Source organism: Cucurbita maxima, unplaced genomic scaffold, assembly GCF_002738345.1.
Source record: "Cucurbita maxima cultivar Rimu unplaced genomic scaffold, Cmax_1.0 Cma_Scf00060, whole genome shotgun sequence".
Taxonomy (NCBI): domain Eukaryota; kingdom Viridiplantae; phylum Streptophyta; class Magnoliopsida; order Cucurbitales; family Cucurbitaceae; genus Cucurbita; species Cucurbita maxima.
In genome coordinates this window covers 210,705-231,004 of record NW_019272076.1, presented here as the reverse complement: position 1 = coordinate 231,004, position 20,300 = coordinate 210,705, and the positions used below count along the sequence as shown (strand labels likewise).

Sequence of the window (20,300 nt, the reverse complement as noted above, 5' to 3'; positions counted from 1 at the left end):
TTTTTTTTTTTTTTTTTTTTTTTTTTTTTTTTTTTTTTTTTTTTTTTTTTTTTTTTTTTTTTTTTTTTTTTTTTCATACGCCTCCTTGCCTTCAGTTTCTTATCTAATTAAACCCTGACTTTTACTTTGCAGCTTCAGAACTGTGTAGGATCTGCTGTAACTGCTATGGGACCTGAGAAGATACTTACTCTTATTCCTATATCCATTAATGCTGGTGACTTAACCGTGCAGAACATGTGGTTGATACCAATTCTACAAAGTCATGTTACTGGAGCATCACTTGGGTACTATCTGGAATATATTGTGCCCCTTGCAAAATCATTTCAGCATGAAAGTTGTAAAGGTGATTCTTTGGTTCATATCTGGTTGACCACGAATTTTGTGGTTCGTGGCCATTATTTTTTTCTTTTCTCATATTTTAAGCTTATACTCTCATATTCATCTTCAGATTTCTTAAAAAAATAGTCTTTGTTGTTGAATTCAATTCAATGACTCCCTTGTCACAGTTAAGAAGGCCGCGACAAGAAAAAATCTGCAGACATGTGCCCATAAATTATGGAGACTACTACCTGCATTTTGTCGCCATCCTAGTGATATGCACCAAAGTCTTGGAATGCTTACTGAACTTATTATTACACTTCTTAAAGAAGGCTCCTTTATGCATGAAGATATAGCTGTTGCCTTACAGGTCACACAATGATGCTGACTTTAATGCTATTATACATTCGACTGCTACTTTTTGTTTCATTTTATTTATTTATTTATTGATAAAGATATTGTAGTCTTGTTTTAATTTGTTTCAATTGTGTAGATCCTTGTGAATAATAACACAGTTGCACCAAATTCCAGTGAAGCATCTGCTTATTCAAAGAAAACGGCAAGCAAGAACAGGAAGGCGTTGGTATCATCTTCAGCTAAGTTGCTTCAGCCTCTAGCTGAGTTATTTGTTGGTTCTGTACCAACAATGCGCTCACATTTGAAGGTTTCCTTTTCGTACCTCAGTAATTACTATTTGAACATATTAAAGTATTAAACTATACCTTCTTTTATATTTGAGCATGAAAAAACTGCATTTTTTAGGTTGATATGTAAGATTATTGCAATCATTTTATTACTTTAGTTTTTAGAAATATCAGGGTGTTGGCATAGTCTAATAAGGAGATGTGGGTATAGTGGCGCTCACAATGCTTTTATCTGGGGGTGTGAATTTTCATTTTTGCTAGTCTAAAACCCTTCTATCAAGTCCTCTTCTTGCGTCTATTCAAGATATGGATGATAATTTGTCACCAATAATAATAAGAGCAGACTGAAGGGATCATTTTGATGAAGATCCTTTGAAGTGTGAATTTTACCTTAAGTGTGTGACGCTCGAGTAAAGGAAGGTTACATGAATAAATCGAGACCACATGAGAGTGATCTAAAGAGTATGAGGTTATGAAAGACTTAAAAGAATTGAAAGTTACTACCCATACTAATAAGACACACTTTCTTTTTTTGGTGACTCAATCATAAGAACTTTAAAGTCGAGTACGTTTAGCTTGGAATAATCTAATGTTAGGTGATCTCCTGAAAGTTCTCCACGAAGCATGGAGTGTGGACAAAACACGATGAAAGGACTCGTGTTGGTTTGAGGGGACAGTCTTCACTTTTTGAAGCAACATGTAGGTAGCGTGGGCTGGGGATGTAAGAAAATGTCGGGGCCATCAGGTACCGATTTTAGATTTTAAATCCTGATCCAAATCTTGAGCATGAGGCATTACATCACTGCTCATTATTCATCATTGATGTGACTTATTGATGTTAGAATAAGTAGTACTCAAGATGTATCCTTTGTTCCATCCTCTCCAAGTAAAATCAAGCGCTTTAGCTTCAAGGATCTTACTCAAAAGATCCCAATTGATGCTATCAAGACTGCCCCAATAGTTTTTTTTATAATTTTTTAACAAGTAACGAATGTATATTTATAAAAAAGGTTCAATACAGAAAAGCGCATGAGGTATTCTCAAAAGCCACTGGATTACAAAAAAGAGCCCTACTTTTCTAAAAATAAAATTAGTCTCTATATTAGCCTTGATTCTATAACTCTTGGAAATATATTTACTTTGTATATTTTCTTACTTAAAAGTTATTATTATTTTATGAATTTCAATAAGATTAACGGTAATGTCTAATTTAAGATTTATTTTAAAATACAAAGACTAAAATTGAACATTTGAAAGTTCAAAGACTAAAATGGAATGAAACTCAAGATATTGGATTGATATTTTAAGAGAAGTTATCACAGACTAAATTCAAAATATGGGTTAATTTTGATTTTGAGTGAATTTATGAAAGAGTTAAATAGGGAACACAAGATATCTATTCTTACAAGCCCCTACGATAGCTATAGTATAGATAGATGATGGTCATATACCTGAAAATTAGAATTTTAGTAGCTCAATAAGTGTATCTACCTTTGCACAAACTTAAACTTCGATATTTATTATTTCAAGAAGCTAATGTATTTGAGATGAAAATTTATCGTATTATTATTAATTTTGTAACTTATTTGTTAAATGAAAAACCCAATTATATTTATGTGGGCCGTTTATTTGGTCTTGGGGAGCATGATGAGTTGCATTAGAACATCCTGTTGAGTTTTGATGCTTTTGGTCACAGATAATAAGCTTTTTGTTGTTTTCTTTGAGAATGTTTCCTTTTTTAGTGAATGCTTTTGCTTACGTTTAGCTTTGCTGTGGTGCAAATTGATATTATCGTTCCTCATGTGTTTGGATGTTCAGAAGGCCTTATATTTAGGCAATGGAAAACATTTGTTTGTAAAAACAATTTATATCATATGTTATTAGGATACAATTGGATGCTTGGCTTCCATGACGGACTCTAGGATGACCAAGAATGTTTTTGCGTCACTGCTTGAGAGGTTTCAGTTTCTGAATACCAAGGGTGAGTTTGAGGAGCCAAGAGCCAACGCTGATGAACTAGCTCAGAATGCTGAAGGAAATTCTGGGACAAGAGAGATTGATAGTCGAAGGTAAGTTCGTGGTTTTGTTCCGTGCAGGATGTTGTATGTTGAAATTAAATTAAATTTAAGATGTGTGTTGAGAATGTCAATTCATTTTTCCAATTCATCATTCTTTGAGGCTTTCAGGCCTCATGATAAATTCGAACAATAATGATATATAGGAGTCCATCTTTTTATTGCCATGTTAATTGCAATATAAGCGCTTGCTTGCATAAAAGTATGTGTTTTAGCCCAAACAGTATTTTTAAGACGACAACTCTTTATGAAGAATAAGATTGAGAAAATAAGGGATTAACTATTGTAGGAAAACAAACTCTAATTAGAAAGAGTATAAAATCATAAAAGTAAACTACACGACCACATTGTCAACACTTGAAACTTACAGCCTGTCACGACCAATAGGTTCTCATCACCATTTTCCCATCTTTAAGACTTGTATCCCTCTATATTTTCTTCTTTTGTCTTGTTAGGCTTTCGTCTTTTGAGAATGTTAAACAAAGGAGAACCAACAATTTTATAATTAATTTTTCTTTTGTTTACTCAATTTAATCAGTTGCATTTAAGAAAGAAGCATATACTTAGCAAGGATAGAGGCACAACCTAACTTAGCATGAAGCGCACTTAAGCACATACTTTTTGGGGCTTCTAAAACATTGATCCCAGCAATTTCTTTCATCTTCTTTTTGGACTCTAGCCTTCTTTTTTAGTGCAGCAGTTTCTTTCTTCAACTATCAATTTTATAGCTCGGTGACTTCTTTCTTGATCATTCTTTATTCCTCGCTTCTTCTCCCTGCTTTGATTTTAGCCTTCAATTACTTTCTTGCTTGACCGACTGTTTTAGCCTTGCCTTTGATAGACACTTCAATCACTGTCAACCATTTTTCTTTCTTCAACCACATCTGCTTTTCTTTTGCAGAAGTCTCCGGTCATTATCTTTTTTTCGCTCCAATTCTAATTTCATCTTTGTTTGGACAGTGGACCCCTATTAACCTTCATTTTAAAACTTTTGTTATTGTTCTGTCTTTACCTCTCCCTTTGAAAATCTCTGATTTTTTGTTAGCGTCTCCCAGAAATGAAGACAGAAGTTTAATGTTTGCAGTCTCTTTTGTCTGGTGCGCAAGTTTGGCTTTTCTGTTATATTTTCTCTTCCGGTTTTTTAGGGTTTGATGTGACTAGAAATTTTCACAACACCAAACTTGTTTCCAATTTGTCTATCAGCTTCAATCTCTCTCTCTCGCTCTCTCTCAATTTGTTAAGTCTGATTTATAAGTTCTTTAAATTTATTCCCATTTGATATTTGATGTTTAATAGTTAGATATTTCCTGTTGCTATGTTTTCTATACAAATTCTTACTATCCGTTAATGTTTAGTCATTTATTCAATTGCATCTCATTGAGGTAGTGCTTTCATTCTTAATTTAAATATATATATATATATATATATATATATATATATATATATATATTTTTTTTTTTTGTAGATGTGTAATGTTGAAGCTAGCTTCAGCTATCATTAGGGGAGCTGAGGAGGATTTAATTGATCTAATCTATAAATTTGTTAAGTTTGCTTTTCAGGTATTTTTTTTTACTTGAAGCACCAATTTTTTGTTGTTTCTATAACTAGATTGATTGAGAATCATTTAGCTGTTGAATTTTTACTAATCTTGAAAGTTTAGATGCTTCTATTAGCGTATATATTTTAAAGATGAGAAACATATCATTAAAGATTCTACAATGTATTAGCTGAGGGGAACATTGTCATATCCTCCTCCTTATCAAAGTCAGATATTTCAGATGGATTTTCCAATTGGCTGTAACAAAATGATTATAATAGCTTGCTCAAATCATTGCACCTGGCTATTTTTAAATGAGAAAGGAATGATAATTTAGAAAATAAGACTGTCTTGCACTATGTAACTTATTGTTGATTTTGAATATTTGACCTGTTTAGTTTGCTGATTCATAAATTTTGGTTTTTAGGCATCTTATGAGCTGGGCCATGTTGAAGCGTATCAAACTCTGAGCAGAATTCTGGAGGTTGTTAGGCTTACTGTTCTTACGGATTCTTGCTTTGAAAATCAGTTTTTTTCAGTACATACATCTGCTATTGGTAGTTAAGAGCACTAACTAAATGGTAGTTAAAATTAACAGTCCACTAACGATCTTTTAAACCAACCAGCACCTAGTAAAATTGACCGTCACTAGCAACCTTTAAATCCAACCAGCACTCGAAAATCAACTTGATTTGTGAATTTCCCTTTCTCCACTTTTACAGATAAATTTCTTTTTCCTTTGAATTGGAAGATACTGTCTTTGATTCCAATCCATTCTTCAATTCTATATCCTGACTCTCTTTTTCTAATTCTTGACGACTTTGAAGCGGTTAACTCCAAATTCTCTACCAAACTCAAGGAGGCAACTAAAAGATCATACAGGCTCTCACTGTGATACTGCTTAACTAATGATCTGTAGAAACCTATTTTTATAGTATGTGGAAATTTAAGGTTGAACTGTTCAACATGATGATGGGTAATGTGAATGGCAAGCTGATTGTTGTCTTTTGACTTTGACTAGTTAGATTGTTCAACCTCGTATTGATTTAAGGAATTTATTTCAAGGTGTATATGGAAAATTTTGTAACCAGAATTTTACACCTGCTAAGTTGAGCAAGAAATGATTTTCTTCTAGTTTTGTTTTTAAACTACATCCTGCAAATTTTAAATTCTAGATTTTTGGCAGTAAGCATGCCCAGTAAATGAAAAATTTAACAGATTACTGACAACAACATCCTTGTACACCAACCAGCCTCCTACTTAAGTATTAAGATTCTAGTTACTCTGTTATATCTGTTTCTGTAAACATGATAAAAATACAGGTCTAGCTTTTCTTCATATATTCAATATCAGTTGTCATTTTCCATGAATATTAGTTGATATCTCTGCACCTGTATTTTGGTCGTAATCTCTGTGTTACACTATATTTAAAGTCAATCCTTCATGCAATGTTGCAGGAACATGCTTGGTTTGCTTCTTCTAGATTTTCTGAGCTGGTAGAAATGTTAATTGATCTGCAATCTCCTGCTGATACTTCATCTCAAAGAAGTCGGTTTGCTTGTTTTCACATTCTTCTGGTTCATTCATTAAAGGTAAAAAACTCCAAGTTCTTCCTTGAAAAATCATATGCCTCTTTTTTTTTTTTTTTTAATTATGTTTTTGGTATAGAATATATAGTAGTGTAACAGAGTAAGATAACTCAAAATATTCAAGTTGATAAGGACCTCGTATTTGTATGTGTAGAGAATATCATAATAAAACTTGTCCTAGAATAGAGGCAAAAGAAATTTGAGAATTGAAATCTTCAGGTCTTAGGCTAACAATAGGAAGATAGTGGGATATTTTTGTTGGAAATATAGAAAGCTTTTTAGGTTTGAAGTTAAAGTTGAGGTTGCTTACGCTAGAGTTTGAGTTTCTCACTTATATAGTTCTTGTCAATCTAAAAATATCGTCATTTTAAATTTTGGCATTTCTTTTTGTTTGTTTGTAGTTTAGTTGCGGTTTATTCTAAATCTAGCTCTATATTTTGGGGGATGTCTTGTCTAATTAATATACACTTTGTAACGACCCAATTTTCGATACCTTGAATCACAGGTTGCTACGTACACTCAAGGGTAAAAAAGGCAGTAAATATTTCTTTTGTAAAGCGAGAGACTCAAGAAATTTAAAATTTAAATATGCATTCAAAGCTGACATAAAAGTAGTTTAAAGGTAATATATGTGGAGTCCAATCAAACGGTTTTACACAAGTTTCGAGAAGTAGCTTTAAAATAATAGTAAAAATGACAAGAAAGAAGAAGACTTGATCTAAAATGCACCCATTGCAGCTGCATGGCTCTGCACGCTTCCGCCATCAACAGTGGCATACACTCCATTTTAAAAAAATAGAATAACATGGAATGAGTATAAAAATACTTAGTAATCAACCTACTTGTAGGCTCTTGTTGAGTTTGATCCTATACACAAAAACTTAGGTTATGTGCTCATAACTGTTTTTAACGGTTTCCCAAACTGTGGCTTAATGACTATACCAAACTTGGTAGGTCATTGTACAACTACCCTTAACATACCTCCTTTAAGGAGTACTCAATCCCTCCAGGTTCACAACCTAGGGTTTTCTGTTTTCTTGGCTCTAGGTTTCACGCATGTCTAGGTCCTTCATCAGTCTTGTGTGAGGAGTGCCTGAGTCATTGTGAACCATGAAAAAGGCCCTAAGGTAATACTTATCAGTATGAAGGAGCCCTTTTTGCTCTAAACGGTGACCGTACTCCATACCTATCTATCTACTAATCTCTAATAAGTGGATTTTCCCTAATGGTGCTAGACAATATCTACCTGTTCCTATGATCAATAAACGACTTGTCACTAGGCCCATCCATGCTAGAACAGTAACTACTTGCTCATCGACGGGTTAGAACAGTAAAATTACCTGTCATTATGCCGTTCCAGGCTGAGACAGTAAACTACCTGCTCATGTACCCTCATCGGGTTAGAACAGTAAAACTACCTATCTTCGGAACAGTCACTACCTGTTACTTTGCCTTTTTAGGCTAGAACAGTAAACTAACTATTACTACGCCTTTCCAGGCCAGAACAGTAAAACTATCTGACACTATATCACTCGGGCTGAATCAGTAAAAAGGCCATGACTCTCCCCACTAGGCATCATTGATATGAACTATGGTAGTACACTATCTATAGCTACTGATATCCTCTATGGGTGACAACTAAGCCATGTGCAACAAGTATACCCTAACCTTTGTTGGTTAGTTCATGAATAGGGATTGCGCTCTATCTGTCCCTACAAGGTACTTGGTCAACCCAAGGAGGTTATGAAACTCATGACTAGGTGCTAGGACCAAAATAAGTGAAACAGTAACTCATCGTCTATGGAAACCATAATTAGCACTCACATACCAATTAGTCCAACTCATAACTAGGCAATAACAGGCTATCCAAACCCTAAATTAATGCATAACAATGAATTAAGACATACAACATGCTCCTCATGCTTATTAAGATATAATAATCCAACCTCAACATACTAGAAGCATAAGTCCAATTATCTATTAGAGTTTACAAGATCATGCATGTAGAAGTTGTCTGATGGAAAATATAATTAAGTGGTAAACTATTGCATCATCTAAACACAATTCTCATGAGTCTAGGTCAAACTAGGCTCCTAAACATAATACTCAATCATTGCCCTCAATCCTAATCGACTCTTACAAGTATTTCTTAGAAACTTTCTCCATATGGTTACTTACTTGATTGTAGACTTTTCGAGCTTGTTTTGGCTCTTCGAGAATATTCCAAATTTCTCCAAAATTTCTCAATATGCCCTAAATTAAGTAAAAATAATAAAACTGATGAAAATGGCTTGGTTCAAATTCGTTAAAGAGAAGGTTAAGAAACTAACGGTCGACTGTACAATCATCTTCTCCAACTTGCATGCGTGCCATTTGTCACGGTCATGCTCGTCCAGGGCGTGTTGCCCATGGCCGCATGCCCATGGCAAGCCAAACCCTTGTCATGTCTTTTCATTCTAGTGTTTTTACTTTTGTAGTTCTAGGGCGTATGACGCCTAAAAAATATCATGTCTAGGCCTGCCAGACATGAGATGCCTCAAAATGTACTATAGGGGGATATGACTAGTTGTCAACTTCTCCCTACTCAAGGTTATATATGCTAAGCCGTTGTTATCTCTCTCTTGCTTGCTTATATAACGTCTCATTCAAACATCTCTCTCTACCCTCGTTTTCTAAAACCTTCTTTTAACACCGAGGCTAGAGGCTCGATCATACGTCGCTTGGCTGTAGGCGACGCAAGAACAAATTGGCTTAGCTCACTTGTCGTTGGAAAGTGTATACCGCACAATCGCTAGTCCGCTGCCTTCAAAAGTGCGATTGTGTCAAGTGGTATCAGAGCTTTGTTAGCTCCGTGATACAGTAAAGACCGAAACCATGTCGGCGACGAAGTCGACACCCAAAGCACAAGCCGACCGACTTACGCTAATAGAGGAGGAAATGCTGTTCCTCAAAGAAGTCCCTAACACCCTCCACTTCCTGGAACCACGGGTGACCGAATTGAGTGAGAAAGTCGTAGAAATCGACGCAATGGGCAACAACCTGGATGGGTTGCCAATCGTAGAATTGATGTTTCGAGTGACCTCGCTCGAAGAAAGAGTTGCTCCTACGAGCAGCCCAAAACTGTCTGGTAGTTCGGATAGCTCTGTCGCACTCAAGGAGGGACGTGATAAAGAGTTCGACGTGCTACAAAATACAATGATGAGCTTGTTCAATGGATTAGCTGATGAATTCAGAACAACAATCGACATCCAAGAAAGGATGGCCTCCATGGGCACTCGAATTGAAGTGACCATGAAAGCTGTGGAGAACGTCACGGCTGGGCAAACTAATACAGGGTTCAACAAACTAAGATTCTCAGATCCTAGAGCCTACAAAGGGAATTGGGACGCCAAAGAGTTGGAAAACTTCATCTTTGATGTCGAACAGTACTTCAAAGCCACAACAGCTTGTACCGACGACAAGAAGGTGACCGTAGCCTCGATGTATCTCAACCCTGATGCTAGATATCAGGGGCACATCAGAGAAGGACAAGGTGTTCTTCTTTATAAATGGGTTACAGCCGTGGGCCAAAACAAAGCTACACGAGAACAAGGTCCAAACCCTAGCTGTCGCAATGGCCTGTGCCGAGAGACTCCTAGACTATGGGAATGAAGCGGGATCCCAAAGAAAAATGACACCAGCCCCAAACACTGGGGGCAAGACATACAAACCACCAGGTCATCGAAATGGAAGCCTCAACAGATCGAACGTAGGTAACGACAGACCAAGCGGATGGACGGATAGACCTCCTCAGAACAACCAAGCGGGGACATCTCGAGGACCTTACCATCAAAGGAACCACCCGACGACGCCTTTACAATGCATGCTGTGTAAAGGTCCCCACAAAGTATCTTACTGTCCTCATCGGGCCTCTCTCACTGCGCTCCAAGTGTCCATTCAAGAGAGCAATGACGCAAGGGTTGAGACTATGCTTGACAAGAAGGAAGATCAAGACAATCCCCGAATGGGTGCGCTTAAATTCTTGTCAGCCCTCCAACGGAAGGTCGAACCGAAGGAGATAGTAGAGAGAGGGCTCATGTTCGTAGATGCGACAATAAATTCTCGACCGAGCAGGAGCACTCCGATACCCACAACTTCATCGCCGATCAAGAAGCCCGAAGATTGGGACTCACTATAGTAAAGGACCCGGGGAAAATGAAAGCTGTCAACTCTGAGGCCTTGCATATTGTGGGAGTTTCCAAAAGAGTCCCCTTCAAAATAGGGGATTGGACAGGAGAGCTAGATCTTGTCGTAGCTTGCATGGACGACTTTGACGTGGTACTTGGGATGGAGTTCCTCCTATAACACAAAGTTATCCCAATGCTGCTGACAAAATGCTTAGTGATCACCGACCGCAACCCCACAGTAATACCTGCAAGTATCAAGCAACCAGGTAATCTTCGAATGATCTTGGCCTACAATTGAAAAGGGGACTCGCACGAGAGGAACCTACATTTATGGCCATACCATTGATGGAAGTAGCGACCACCGAAGAAACTGTCCCAAATGAAATCAAGGAGGTATTAAACAGCTATGCTGACATAATGCCAGAGAGCTTACCCCAAACATTACCACCTCGTCGAGGCATTGATCACGAAATCGAACTCATCCCCGGGGTTAAACCGCCAGCGAAGAACGCATACCGGATGGCTACGCCCGAGCTAGCCGAATTAAGGAAACAACTGGATGAGTTGCTGAAGGCGGGATTCATCCGCCCGACAAAGGCACCCTACGGAGCCTCCGTACTGTTCCAGAAGAAGAAGGATGGGACGTTGCGTTTGTGCTTAGACTATAGAGCCTTAAACAAGGTGACAGTACGCAACAAATATCCACTGCCGATAATATCCGACTTGTTCGACCAACTTCACGGGGCCAAGTACTTCACGAAGTTGGACTTACGATCAGGGTATTACCAAGTACGTATTGCCGAAGGGGACGAGCCCAAGACGACGTGTGTAACAAGATATGGGGCCTTCGAATTCCTCGTAATGCCCTTTGGCTTGACAAACGCCCCAGCTACTTTCTGCACGTTGATGAACCAAGTTTTCTACGAATACTTGGATCAGTTCGTCATAGTATACCTCGACGACATAGTGGTTTACAGCACAACCCTAGAGGAACACAAAGTGCACTTGAAGCTGGTGTTCGACAAGCTACGACAGAACCAATTGTATGTCAAGAAAGAGAAATGTGCATTCACACAAATATGCATCAACTTCCTTGGACATGTCGTCAAATGTGGACAGATTAGTATGGATAGCGATAAGATAAAAGCTATCCAAGAATGGAAGGTTCCTACTTCCGTATACGATGTGCGGTCCTTCTTAGGATTAGCCAACTACTATAGGCGGTTCGTCGAAGGATTTTCACGACGAGCCACCCCATTGGCAGAGCTGTTGAAGAAAGACCACTCTTGGTCGTGGTCAAATGATTGTCAAATGACCTTTGAAGATTTGAAAAACAACCATGACGAGGGGTCCTGTCCTCGGATTGGTAGATGTTACAAAGCCATTTGAAATAGAAACAGATGCTTCCGACTTTGCCCTAGGTGGGGTCCTTATTCAGGAAGGCCACCCTATCGCTTACGAAAGTCGAAAGCTCAATGACGCCGAACGTAGATACACTGTCTCCGAGAAAGAAATGCTGGCAGTAGTCCATTGCCTTCGAGTCTGGAGACAGTATCTCTTGGGATCACAGTTCGTAGTGAAGACGGATAACAACGCCATTTGCCACTTCTTTGATCAACTAAAATTGACGGCAAAACAAGCCCGGTGGCAGGAGTCGTTGGTCGAATTCGACTTCAAGTTCGAACACAAAGCATGAAAGAGTAATCAAGCAGCCGACGCACTGAGTCGGAAGGGCAAACATGCAGCCCTGTGCATGTTAGACCATATTCACTCAAGTAAGATCGATGGATCGATGCGCGACATCATCAAGGAACATTTACACAAAGACCCATCGGCCAAAGCCGTCGTCGAACTAGCTAAAGCTGGGAAAACACGACAGTTTTGGGTTGAGGGAGACCTTCTGATGACAAAAGGAAACAGATTGTATGTCCCAAGAACGGGAGAACTGAGGAAGAAGCTCATTCAGGAATGTCATGATACCTTATGGGCCGGACACCCTGGGTGGCAAAGAACATACGCCCTAATAAAAAAGGGGTACTTCTGGCCAAGCATGCGAGACGACATCATGCAATACACCAAGACGTGCCTCATCTGTCAACAGGACAAAGTCGAGAAAGTCAAAGTATTTGGACACTTGGAACCTCTACCTGTGCCGACAAGACCCTTGGAAAGTGTATCTCTGGACTTCATAACACACCTCCCAAAAGTCGGGGAATATGACGCTATCTTGGTTATCGTAGATCGATTCTCAAAATATGCGACGTTCATCCTCACTCCCAAATTATGCTCGGCCGAACTCACAGCCCAACTATTTTTCAAACACATTGTAAAGTTATGGGGCATTCCGTCGAGCATCATCAGTGATAGGGATGGCAGATTCATTGGGACATTTTGGATCGAGTTATTCGCCTTCTTGGGAACAACCTTAAACATCTCCTCGAGTTACCACCCTCAAATCGATGGACAGACAGAACGGTTCAATTGCTTGCTCGAAGAATACTTACGTCATTTCGTCGACGCTCGCCAGAAGAACTGGATACAACTATTAGATGTCGCCCAATTTTGCTTCAATTGTCAAACCAGCTCGTCTACGAGAAAGAGTCCCTTTGAAATTGTAAGTGGACGACAACCGGCCTTACCCCATATTATTGATCATCCTTATGTAGGGAAAAACCCTCAAGCTCACAACTTCACAAGAGAATGGAAGCAAACAACAGATATAGCCCGAGCATATTTAGAGAAGGCTTCCAAGCATATGAAAAGTGGGCAGACAAGAAGCGTTGCCCCCTTCAATTCCGAGCAGGAGATCAAGTCCTCATCAAGCTGAAACCAGAACAGATCAGATTTCGCAGCCGAAAGGACCAAAGACTAGTTCGAAAATATGAAGGCCCGGTTGAAGTCCTTAAAAAGATCGGGACTACCTCCTACCGAGTTGCACTACCCGCATGGATGAAAATCCACCCAGTAATTCATGTGAGCAACTTGAAGCCATACCATCTTGACCTAGACGACGACCAACGAAATGCAATCACAAGACCAAGCATCGATCTGAGGCAAAAAGAAACAAAAGAAATAGAGGAGATCCTCGCCGACAGGGCTAGGAAGATAGGAAGACCTGTACGGACGATTCGTGAATTCCTTGTCAAATGGAAGAATCTCCCTATAGAGGATACTGGCTGGGAACGCGCCGAAGATCTGAACTCCGCCACCACCCACATCGCAAGGTTTGAAAGTAGTCGGTTGACAGGGACGTCAACCAATTAGGTGAGGGAGGATGTCACGGTCATGCTCGTCCAGGGCGTGTTGCCCATGGCCGCATGTCCATGGCAAGCCAAATCCTTGTCATGTCTTTTCATTCTAGTGTTTTTAATTTTGTAGTTCTAGGGCGTATGACGCCTCAAAAATATCATGTCTAGACCTGCCAGACATGAAATGCCTCAGAATGTACTATAGGGGATATGACTAATTGTCAACTTCTTCCTACCCAAGGTTATATATGCTAAGCCGTTGTTATCTCTCTTGCTTGCTTATATAACGTCTCTTTCAAAAATCTCTCTTTCTAAAATCTCTCTCTACCCTCGTTTTCTAAAACCTTTTTTTAAAACCGAGGCTAGAGGCTCGATCATACGTCGTTTGGCCGTAGGCGACGCAAGAACAAATTGGCTTAGCTCACTTGTCGTTGGAAAGTGAGTGCCGCACAATCGTTAGTCCGCTGCCTTCAAAAGTGCGATTGTGTTACCATTCTGCTTTCCTTTCCTTCTTCCTTTTTTTTTTTGAAAAAAATATTTTATTTATTTTCTAAAATTCCAGGTGTTACACACTTTTTCTCTCACTGGTAATATATTTTGTTTATTATTTATTAAATAAAGGATTTTAAACTGATGATTATGTTTACCTGGACCTTTATCAAACTTCAAACTTCTTCTTGCTGTCTTCTTTATTAAGAGGTTTGTAGTTATGATCTTACTCTCATGTGTTAACCAATTAGGAAGCCTTTTTGTAATCCCTATCTCCCTTTTGTACATTATTTTTGAATGAAGATATTCTCAGTTTCTTATCCCTCCAAAAAAGGGTGATAAATAAGTTGGTCACTATTTGATATTTTGGACAAGTGTAGTTAGCCTATTTATGCTTCTGACTACCTGCATCATTTTCCTATCTCAAAAAATTACAGTACTATCCAAGTATGCTGTGCTATTCGACCTTCTCGAGCACCTGTTCCTCTTTACTTCTAGAAGTAATATTGATAGTTGTTGGTGCTGATCTGCATACATACTCTATTTTAAAGTTTCCCATAAAAAATTCTTAATAATAATAAAAAAAATTTAAAATTAATTTTTGGTGTCTGGATCCCTGTATCTTGACTAATAGAAAAATCCAACTTTACAATATTTGGTATTCCGATTTTTTTTTTTTTTTTTTTTTTTTTTTTTATAATATCTAATTTATTAATTTAAATAGCTGACCACCACTGGTATGAACCCATGGTTTTACAACTTTTTGTTCATTACCCGAAACCCATGGTGGCATTGTTCTATGGATTTGTTGGTAACTGAGATTTCTGAAACATGTTAAGTTCAACATCGTGAGTTAGCATGGGTTCTTGTCATATTTGAAGCCATAATATGTACTCTTGGAGGAAGAAGTAAATAGTCTTTGGAGCACACGTATTTTTTGTACAATTTTTCATTACTGTATGAGAACGTGGGTTTCTTTTTCTCCAAGTTTTCCTGTGGCCTAGTCTTACTTACTATTGATGCTTTATGTAGGTTAACATTACCTCAGAGGAGGAGAGCAACAAGGCTTTTCTCATGCTCAACGAGATCATAGTTGCATTAAAAAGTGTAAGAGCTACTTTTGAAAAGGCTTCTATTTTCCTACAATATTTTCAAGTCAAGAACTTGGGGGGGAGGAAGGATTATAAAAAAATAGCTAGTCCCTTTAAATTGAAATTAAAATTATTAAAGGAAATGAAGGAAGAAAGAAAAGGCAATAATGAACAGTTCTGATGCCTTCACTCATTGCAAGAATAAAACACATGTTTTCTATCAGATAAGATAATGCCTATCCTTACGAGGGAGCACAAAATTCCTTCCAACGAGGAAAGAATTTTTCCCTTTTGCCTTCTTCGAGCTTTCTCTTCCCAAGCTTTTTTCTGGTATTCTTTTCAATATGATTGTTTATTTTGGCTGTGTTTTTGTAATTATTATTTTTCTCTCCCTTGCCGCGTTCGTTTCCTTTGAGCAGTAATCTCTTTTCATTTTTTTGAATGAAATGTTTGGTTTTTTTTGTTTAAAAAAAATGATAAGATAATGCCTACTTTCTTCTGATATTTTTTAATCCCAGGCCCCCTTAACCCTGGACGTGAGAGAAGAAGGATGGAAGAGAAGCCATTTCTACTGTTGTGATATATATATATTTTTTTCGTTTTGATGTTTATTTTCCTGGAATTTAGTAATGAATATCTCAAGGAGAATTACGAAATGAGAGGCGATGAGACTTCAAACTCCCTCATCCTGGTTATCATGAAGGGAATCACTGTCCCTAGAGCTCGATCACTGACTGAAGAGTCCTGATTTATTTTGATATAAATAGGATGCATAGGGGTTAAAATTGAAGAGTCCAGCCAATATTCTCACTCTTCTAGCAAGAAGCTCCTTTATTTTAAATCCTTTGATTCATTGTTTTTCTTCTTTTATTTAAAAAAGAAATTGTGAATTAACATGGTGATTGACCCATCCCTACATGAGGAATCCTCACCTTCACTTTTGGTAAGTTGAGAGATATACCATGAAGGGATTTCGTAATGATATTTTTTTGTTATACTAAATCGTATCATTTTTGTTACTTTGTAATCTGATATCTCATAGTGTGAGGTTTTGAGTTCAGATATGCACTTTTTGTATTCTCTGCTTTGCTGAAGTAATAACTTGAGAGATATTTGACATGTTAATATTGTTGAATGTCATTTATGCTGTGACGTAGGCAGAGGAAGACAACAGGAAAGCAGCTTATGATGTACTTCATTGTATCAGTTCCAACCTAAAAGATTTGTCACTTACGAATTCTGATGTGCATAAAAAGTTTGTGGCCATGGTAAGTGCATATGCTCCTTTTCCTCCATCTTTTCGGGGACCAATTGAAAGTATGTTTTGTCACTTTATTATATTTTCTCTTTGAAATAATAGTCTTGTTTCTTTAAAATAAATATGAAAAAGTCTTGTTTACATTGCTTCTCCAAAATCCTTTGAGTTTTTTACAACTACAGGGTTAAATGGTGTCCATGAGATTAGTTCAGGTTTGTGTATGTTTGCTCTGTTGATATTAAAAATAGACCGGATGAAACTTCCTTTATGCTATTCTTATGCCCATAACAAAACCATTAGATCAAATCTTCTGAATTAAAAAAGACTATTGAAAAAGAATCAAGAAAAAACTCTATTTAAAGAATCCCATAAAATAAGTTAATTTGCAGAGTCTAAATTCTCCACCAAATCCTTTCAAACCTCCTAAAAATTCTATTATTTCTTTTCAATGATAAGTTCCACAAAATTGCCCCTACAACATTTACCCACAACTTTGCTTTCCCTCGAGAGAAATTTTCTACAGCCAACGATTTGCATTCTGTTACAAGAGATTATGAACAGCCCAAAATAAACCAAGCATTTGCATTACTTAATTCCTTAAGCTCCTTATGAATGAAGAATAGGAAGAACAAATTACTGTACCTTCATTCTCCTTAAAGCAAAATTTACCCTGAGAAGGAAATAAAATCAAAGACAGACGTCTTTTTAGCATTCTTTCCATTATATTTAGACTTTCAAACGTGTTGTCCACACAATCTCATTTTCTTGGGGCGCAAGCCTAGCATTGCACAAGTTTTGTTTCCAAGACTTCCACATTTTCTGTTAACATACCAAAGATCTTACTGAAAACTGTCGAGATGGTTCCAGCACCCCCAATGCCTCTTGTCCACCTCATCCTTCACCTCTTTAAACGTCAATGATTCTAGTAGCAAATTTGAACCTTCTTCTTGGTTTATATGCCTTCTTTCTGTGATGTTCTAAAATCTAACGTTCATATCCCAAATATTCTAAAAAGAAATCAACAAATAAGCTCATAATTGTTACAATGCCACCTTCTGCCTCATCTCTTCAGATTCAGAAAGAAATCTCCATAACTATGTATTACACTAAGGCTTCCTTTTTGTTGCCTTAAATTGTCAATAGATATTACCCAACCCCAAAAGCAAAAGAGCCACCCTTATTTAACTGAATGGCTCAATTTTCTTTCACTATTACCTTCCGTTTGGGGTTTTTAACATGGGTTAAAACAAGGTCTCCTGTTCTTTTCACTTTTTCTCCCCCTCTTTATATATATATATATATATATTTCTTTAGTTGGCGCGGGGTAGACTCTATAACATGGCACCATGGAATTTCACCTTAACGATTAGATGGAGCTTTATGGGGGTAGGAAGAGGTTTAGAATGTCAGAAGCTAGACTCTGGTTCTGGTCTAGGTCTACCTGTGGGGCAGGTTGGTGGGCAGCAAGTTGAGGTTTTGTTAGAAATAGTACATGAAGCTTTCCCCACTAGGGATCTTGGTCCTTGCCCTACTCAAATCTCCAATCATTATACCTTTTTAGTTAGCAGTGTGTTGTAACTTTAATTTACCAGTTTGATTGAATATTTTTTTGACTTTCAAGAGTGTTGAAAGCCAATGCGAGTCTTTTTATTTAATGAACATTTTTTTACCATTGTCATGATCTTCTAATGGAATCTTAATGGTATAAAATATCAGTTTAATGATCATGATATGTTTGTTTGTTTTTTTTGTTTTTTTTTTCTTTTTCTTTTTATGGTTGATTCTGTCACTGTAAGTGTTTCATTTTAATGCTTCCTTTGCTCATGAGCTGTGGCTGCATTTTCATATTCAGATATTAGGCTATCTGTCTGGTGCATCTCCTCATGTAAAGAGTGGAGCGATCTCTGCACTCTCAGTGCTGGTCTATGAAGACGCAGATATTTGTCTTTCAATCCCTGATCTTGTGCCCTCCATCTTATCTTTGCTACAAGGAAAGGCTATAGAAGTTATAAAGGTATGTATCTTAGCTTTGGGTTCTAATTTTATTTCCATATTAATATCCGCCATAACAAGTTCTTATCCATTAAATAGGCAGTGCTAGGGTTTGTGAAAGTTCTGGTTTCTTCCATGCAAGCTAAAGATCTTCAGAGCATCGTTTCTGATATTCTTTTAGCAGCGCTACCTTGGTCATCTGTCTCAAGGCATCATTTTCGATCAAAGGTGACCTTTAAATATAGCAATAGAAACTTATTTTTGGAATTAATATTTATACGAATAACTATACATTCTATCAATTTTCTCTTTCTGTCCTCTCCAGACACTCATAATTGTTAATTATCCTTGCAATGTCTTCATCCACATGTTCATTTTACTTAAAAGGTCACAGTAATTCTGGAGATTCTCTTACGGAAATGTGGTTATGCTGCAATTGAGGGTGTTAGTCCGGACAAATACAAGGGTTTCATCAAGTCTCTTTTCGAGGTGATTTGCTTCAGCCCATGTTGTTTAGTGTGAACATTTTTAACTGCAGTTTTAATCTGAATAAAAGTTCTCCGTCTTGGATTCATGGGCATCGTTGGATAATCTCTAGTAGTTGGTCGCCTATTCACTAGACTAACATTCGTAATTGGAAGGGCACTTCTATTTTATTTTAATTTAGTTTTTCTATATATGAAATTGAAACTATGTCATGTTCCTATCAATTCGTACTAAAATAGTATACGGTTGTGCGTAAATAAATATCATTGGATAAAAGAATGTTTGGAAACATTGCCTTCCCTTTCTTTATTACTATTTTCATTTTTGAATTGTTCAGTCTCCTATTAAAAAAATATTCTCAAGTATTTGCCTATCAAATGTATTTTTTTGGAAGGAAAGAGTAAAAGAGAAAATACTTTAGGTGTGAACTTCTGAATTACCTCTAAACTTCTATCCATGCTCGTTTAATTGCAGAAACGCCATAATAAGACCAGTTCCAAGGATGCTGAAGATGCTAATACAGATGTTGCAGATTCATATTCTAATGGGTCTGATTCATTTGTTTCATGCCAACTTGTTTCCGTATGTTTTATGCATATGTGCTTATTACGTCCATTCTTGCTTCTCAATTGTCAGGGTAAGAGATAAGCAACTTGACGGGCTGGAGACTGCGCCCAAGAAAAATGTAGCTGGTCAATACAGGAAAAGGAAGTGGGAAAAATCTTCTGGTTTCATCGGGAGAAAAAATGATAATGTATTCACTGAAGATGGTGATAGATCTAAGATGATAAAAAGAGCTGCAATCTCCAGTAGTAAGAGGAGTTCGACTATGGATGGTTTCGGAGACAGTCGTACAGCAGATTTTTCGAGGCATGATGCTCCTAGAAAAGCTCAACAGAGAGGAAACAAATCTGGAAAGAAGCATCAGAAAGAAAGATTTGGTAACCCTGTTAAAGCTTCAAAATTTTATCACAAGAGTTCTAGATGATCGGGGATTGTATTAGTTGGGTATCTCGAAAAGGGAAGAAAAACTGCTTACGAACCGGAAGACACATAGCACACCAGGGTGCTGCAGTTTTGAAACAGATAGGAAATGCATGAGCAAAGCCGGTCCTTGTTCTAGGATTGTTTACAGGAGAAGAGGAACTTCAATGCCATCTTCTAAACGTCTTAAGTGATGGGCGGATGTTCAAACCATTGTCTCAAAATAGAAAAGTATGCATGTCTTGTTGAGTTTTGCTTGGGCAAATCCGGGGGTACCTTTGCTTATATTGTAATGTTATTGGATTCTTTGTTTCTTTCAAATATAGCTTTAAATGTAAGATTGATAGGTATTCAATTTAATTGGTTATGAGTGTAGATTTTGATGGGAAGATGTTCTCTTTTCTCCATAATACTTTCATTGTT

General features: G+C 37.5%; 1 protein-coding gene across 1 annotated transcript in view; it reads left to right on the top strand.

The window, feature by feature from the left end:
• Window positions 1-20,266, top strand: part of LOC111471885 (RRP12-like protein) — a 27,716-nt gene extending 7,450 nt beyond the window's left edge. Inside the window, exons 5-18 of the mRNA XM_023117552.1 lie at window positions 133-343; window positions 507-688; window positions 812-982; window positions 2,847-3,031; window positions 4,503-4,596; window positions 5,002-5,058; window positions 6,032-6,166; window positions 15,099-15,173; window positions 16,315-16,425; window positions 18,268-18,429; window positions 18,507-18,635; window positions 18,795-18,896; window positions 19,368-19,441; window positions 19,530-20,266. Coding sequence (XP_022973320.1) covers window positions 133-343; window positions 507-688; window positions 812-982; window positions 2,847-3,031; window positions 4,503-4,596; window positions 5,002-5,058; window positions 6,032-6,166; window positions 15,099-15,173; window positions 16,315-16,425; window positions 18,268-18,429; window positions 18,507-18,635; window positions 18,795-18,896; window positions 19,368-19,441; window positions 19,530-19,881 — 2,040 coding nt within the window. The 3' untranslated portion in view covers window positions 19,882-20,266. The remainder of the gene's footprint in view (window positions 1-132; window positions 344-506; window positions 689-811; window positions 983-2,846; window positions 3,032-4,502; window positions 4,597-5,001; window positions 5,059-6,031; window positions 6,167-15,098; window positions 15,174-16,314; window positions 16,426-18,267; window positions 18,430-18,506; window positions 18,636-18,794; window positions 18,897-19,367; window positions 19,442-19,529) is intronic.
• Window positions 20,267-20,300: the final 34 nt, after the last annotated feature.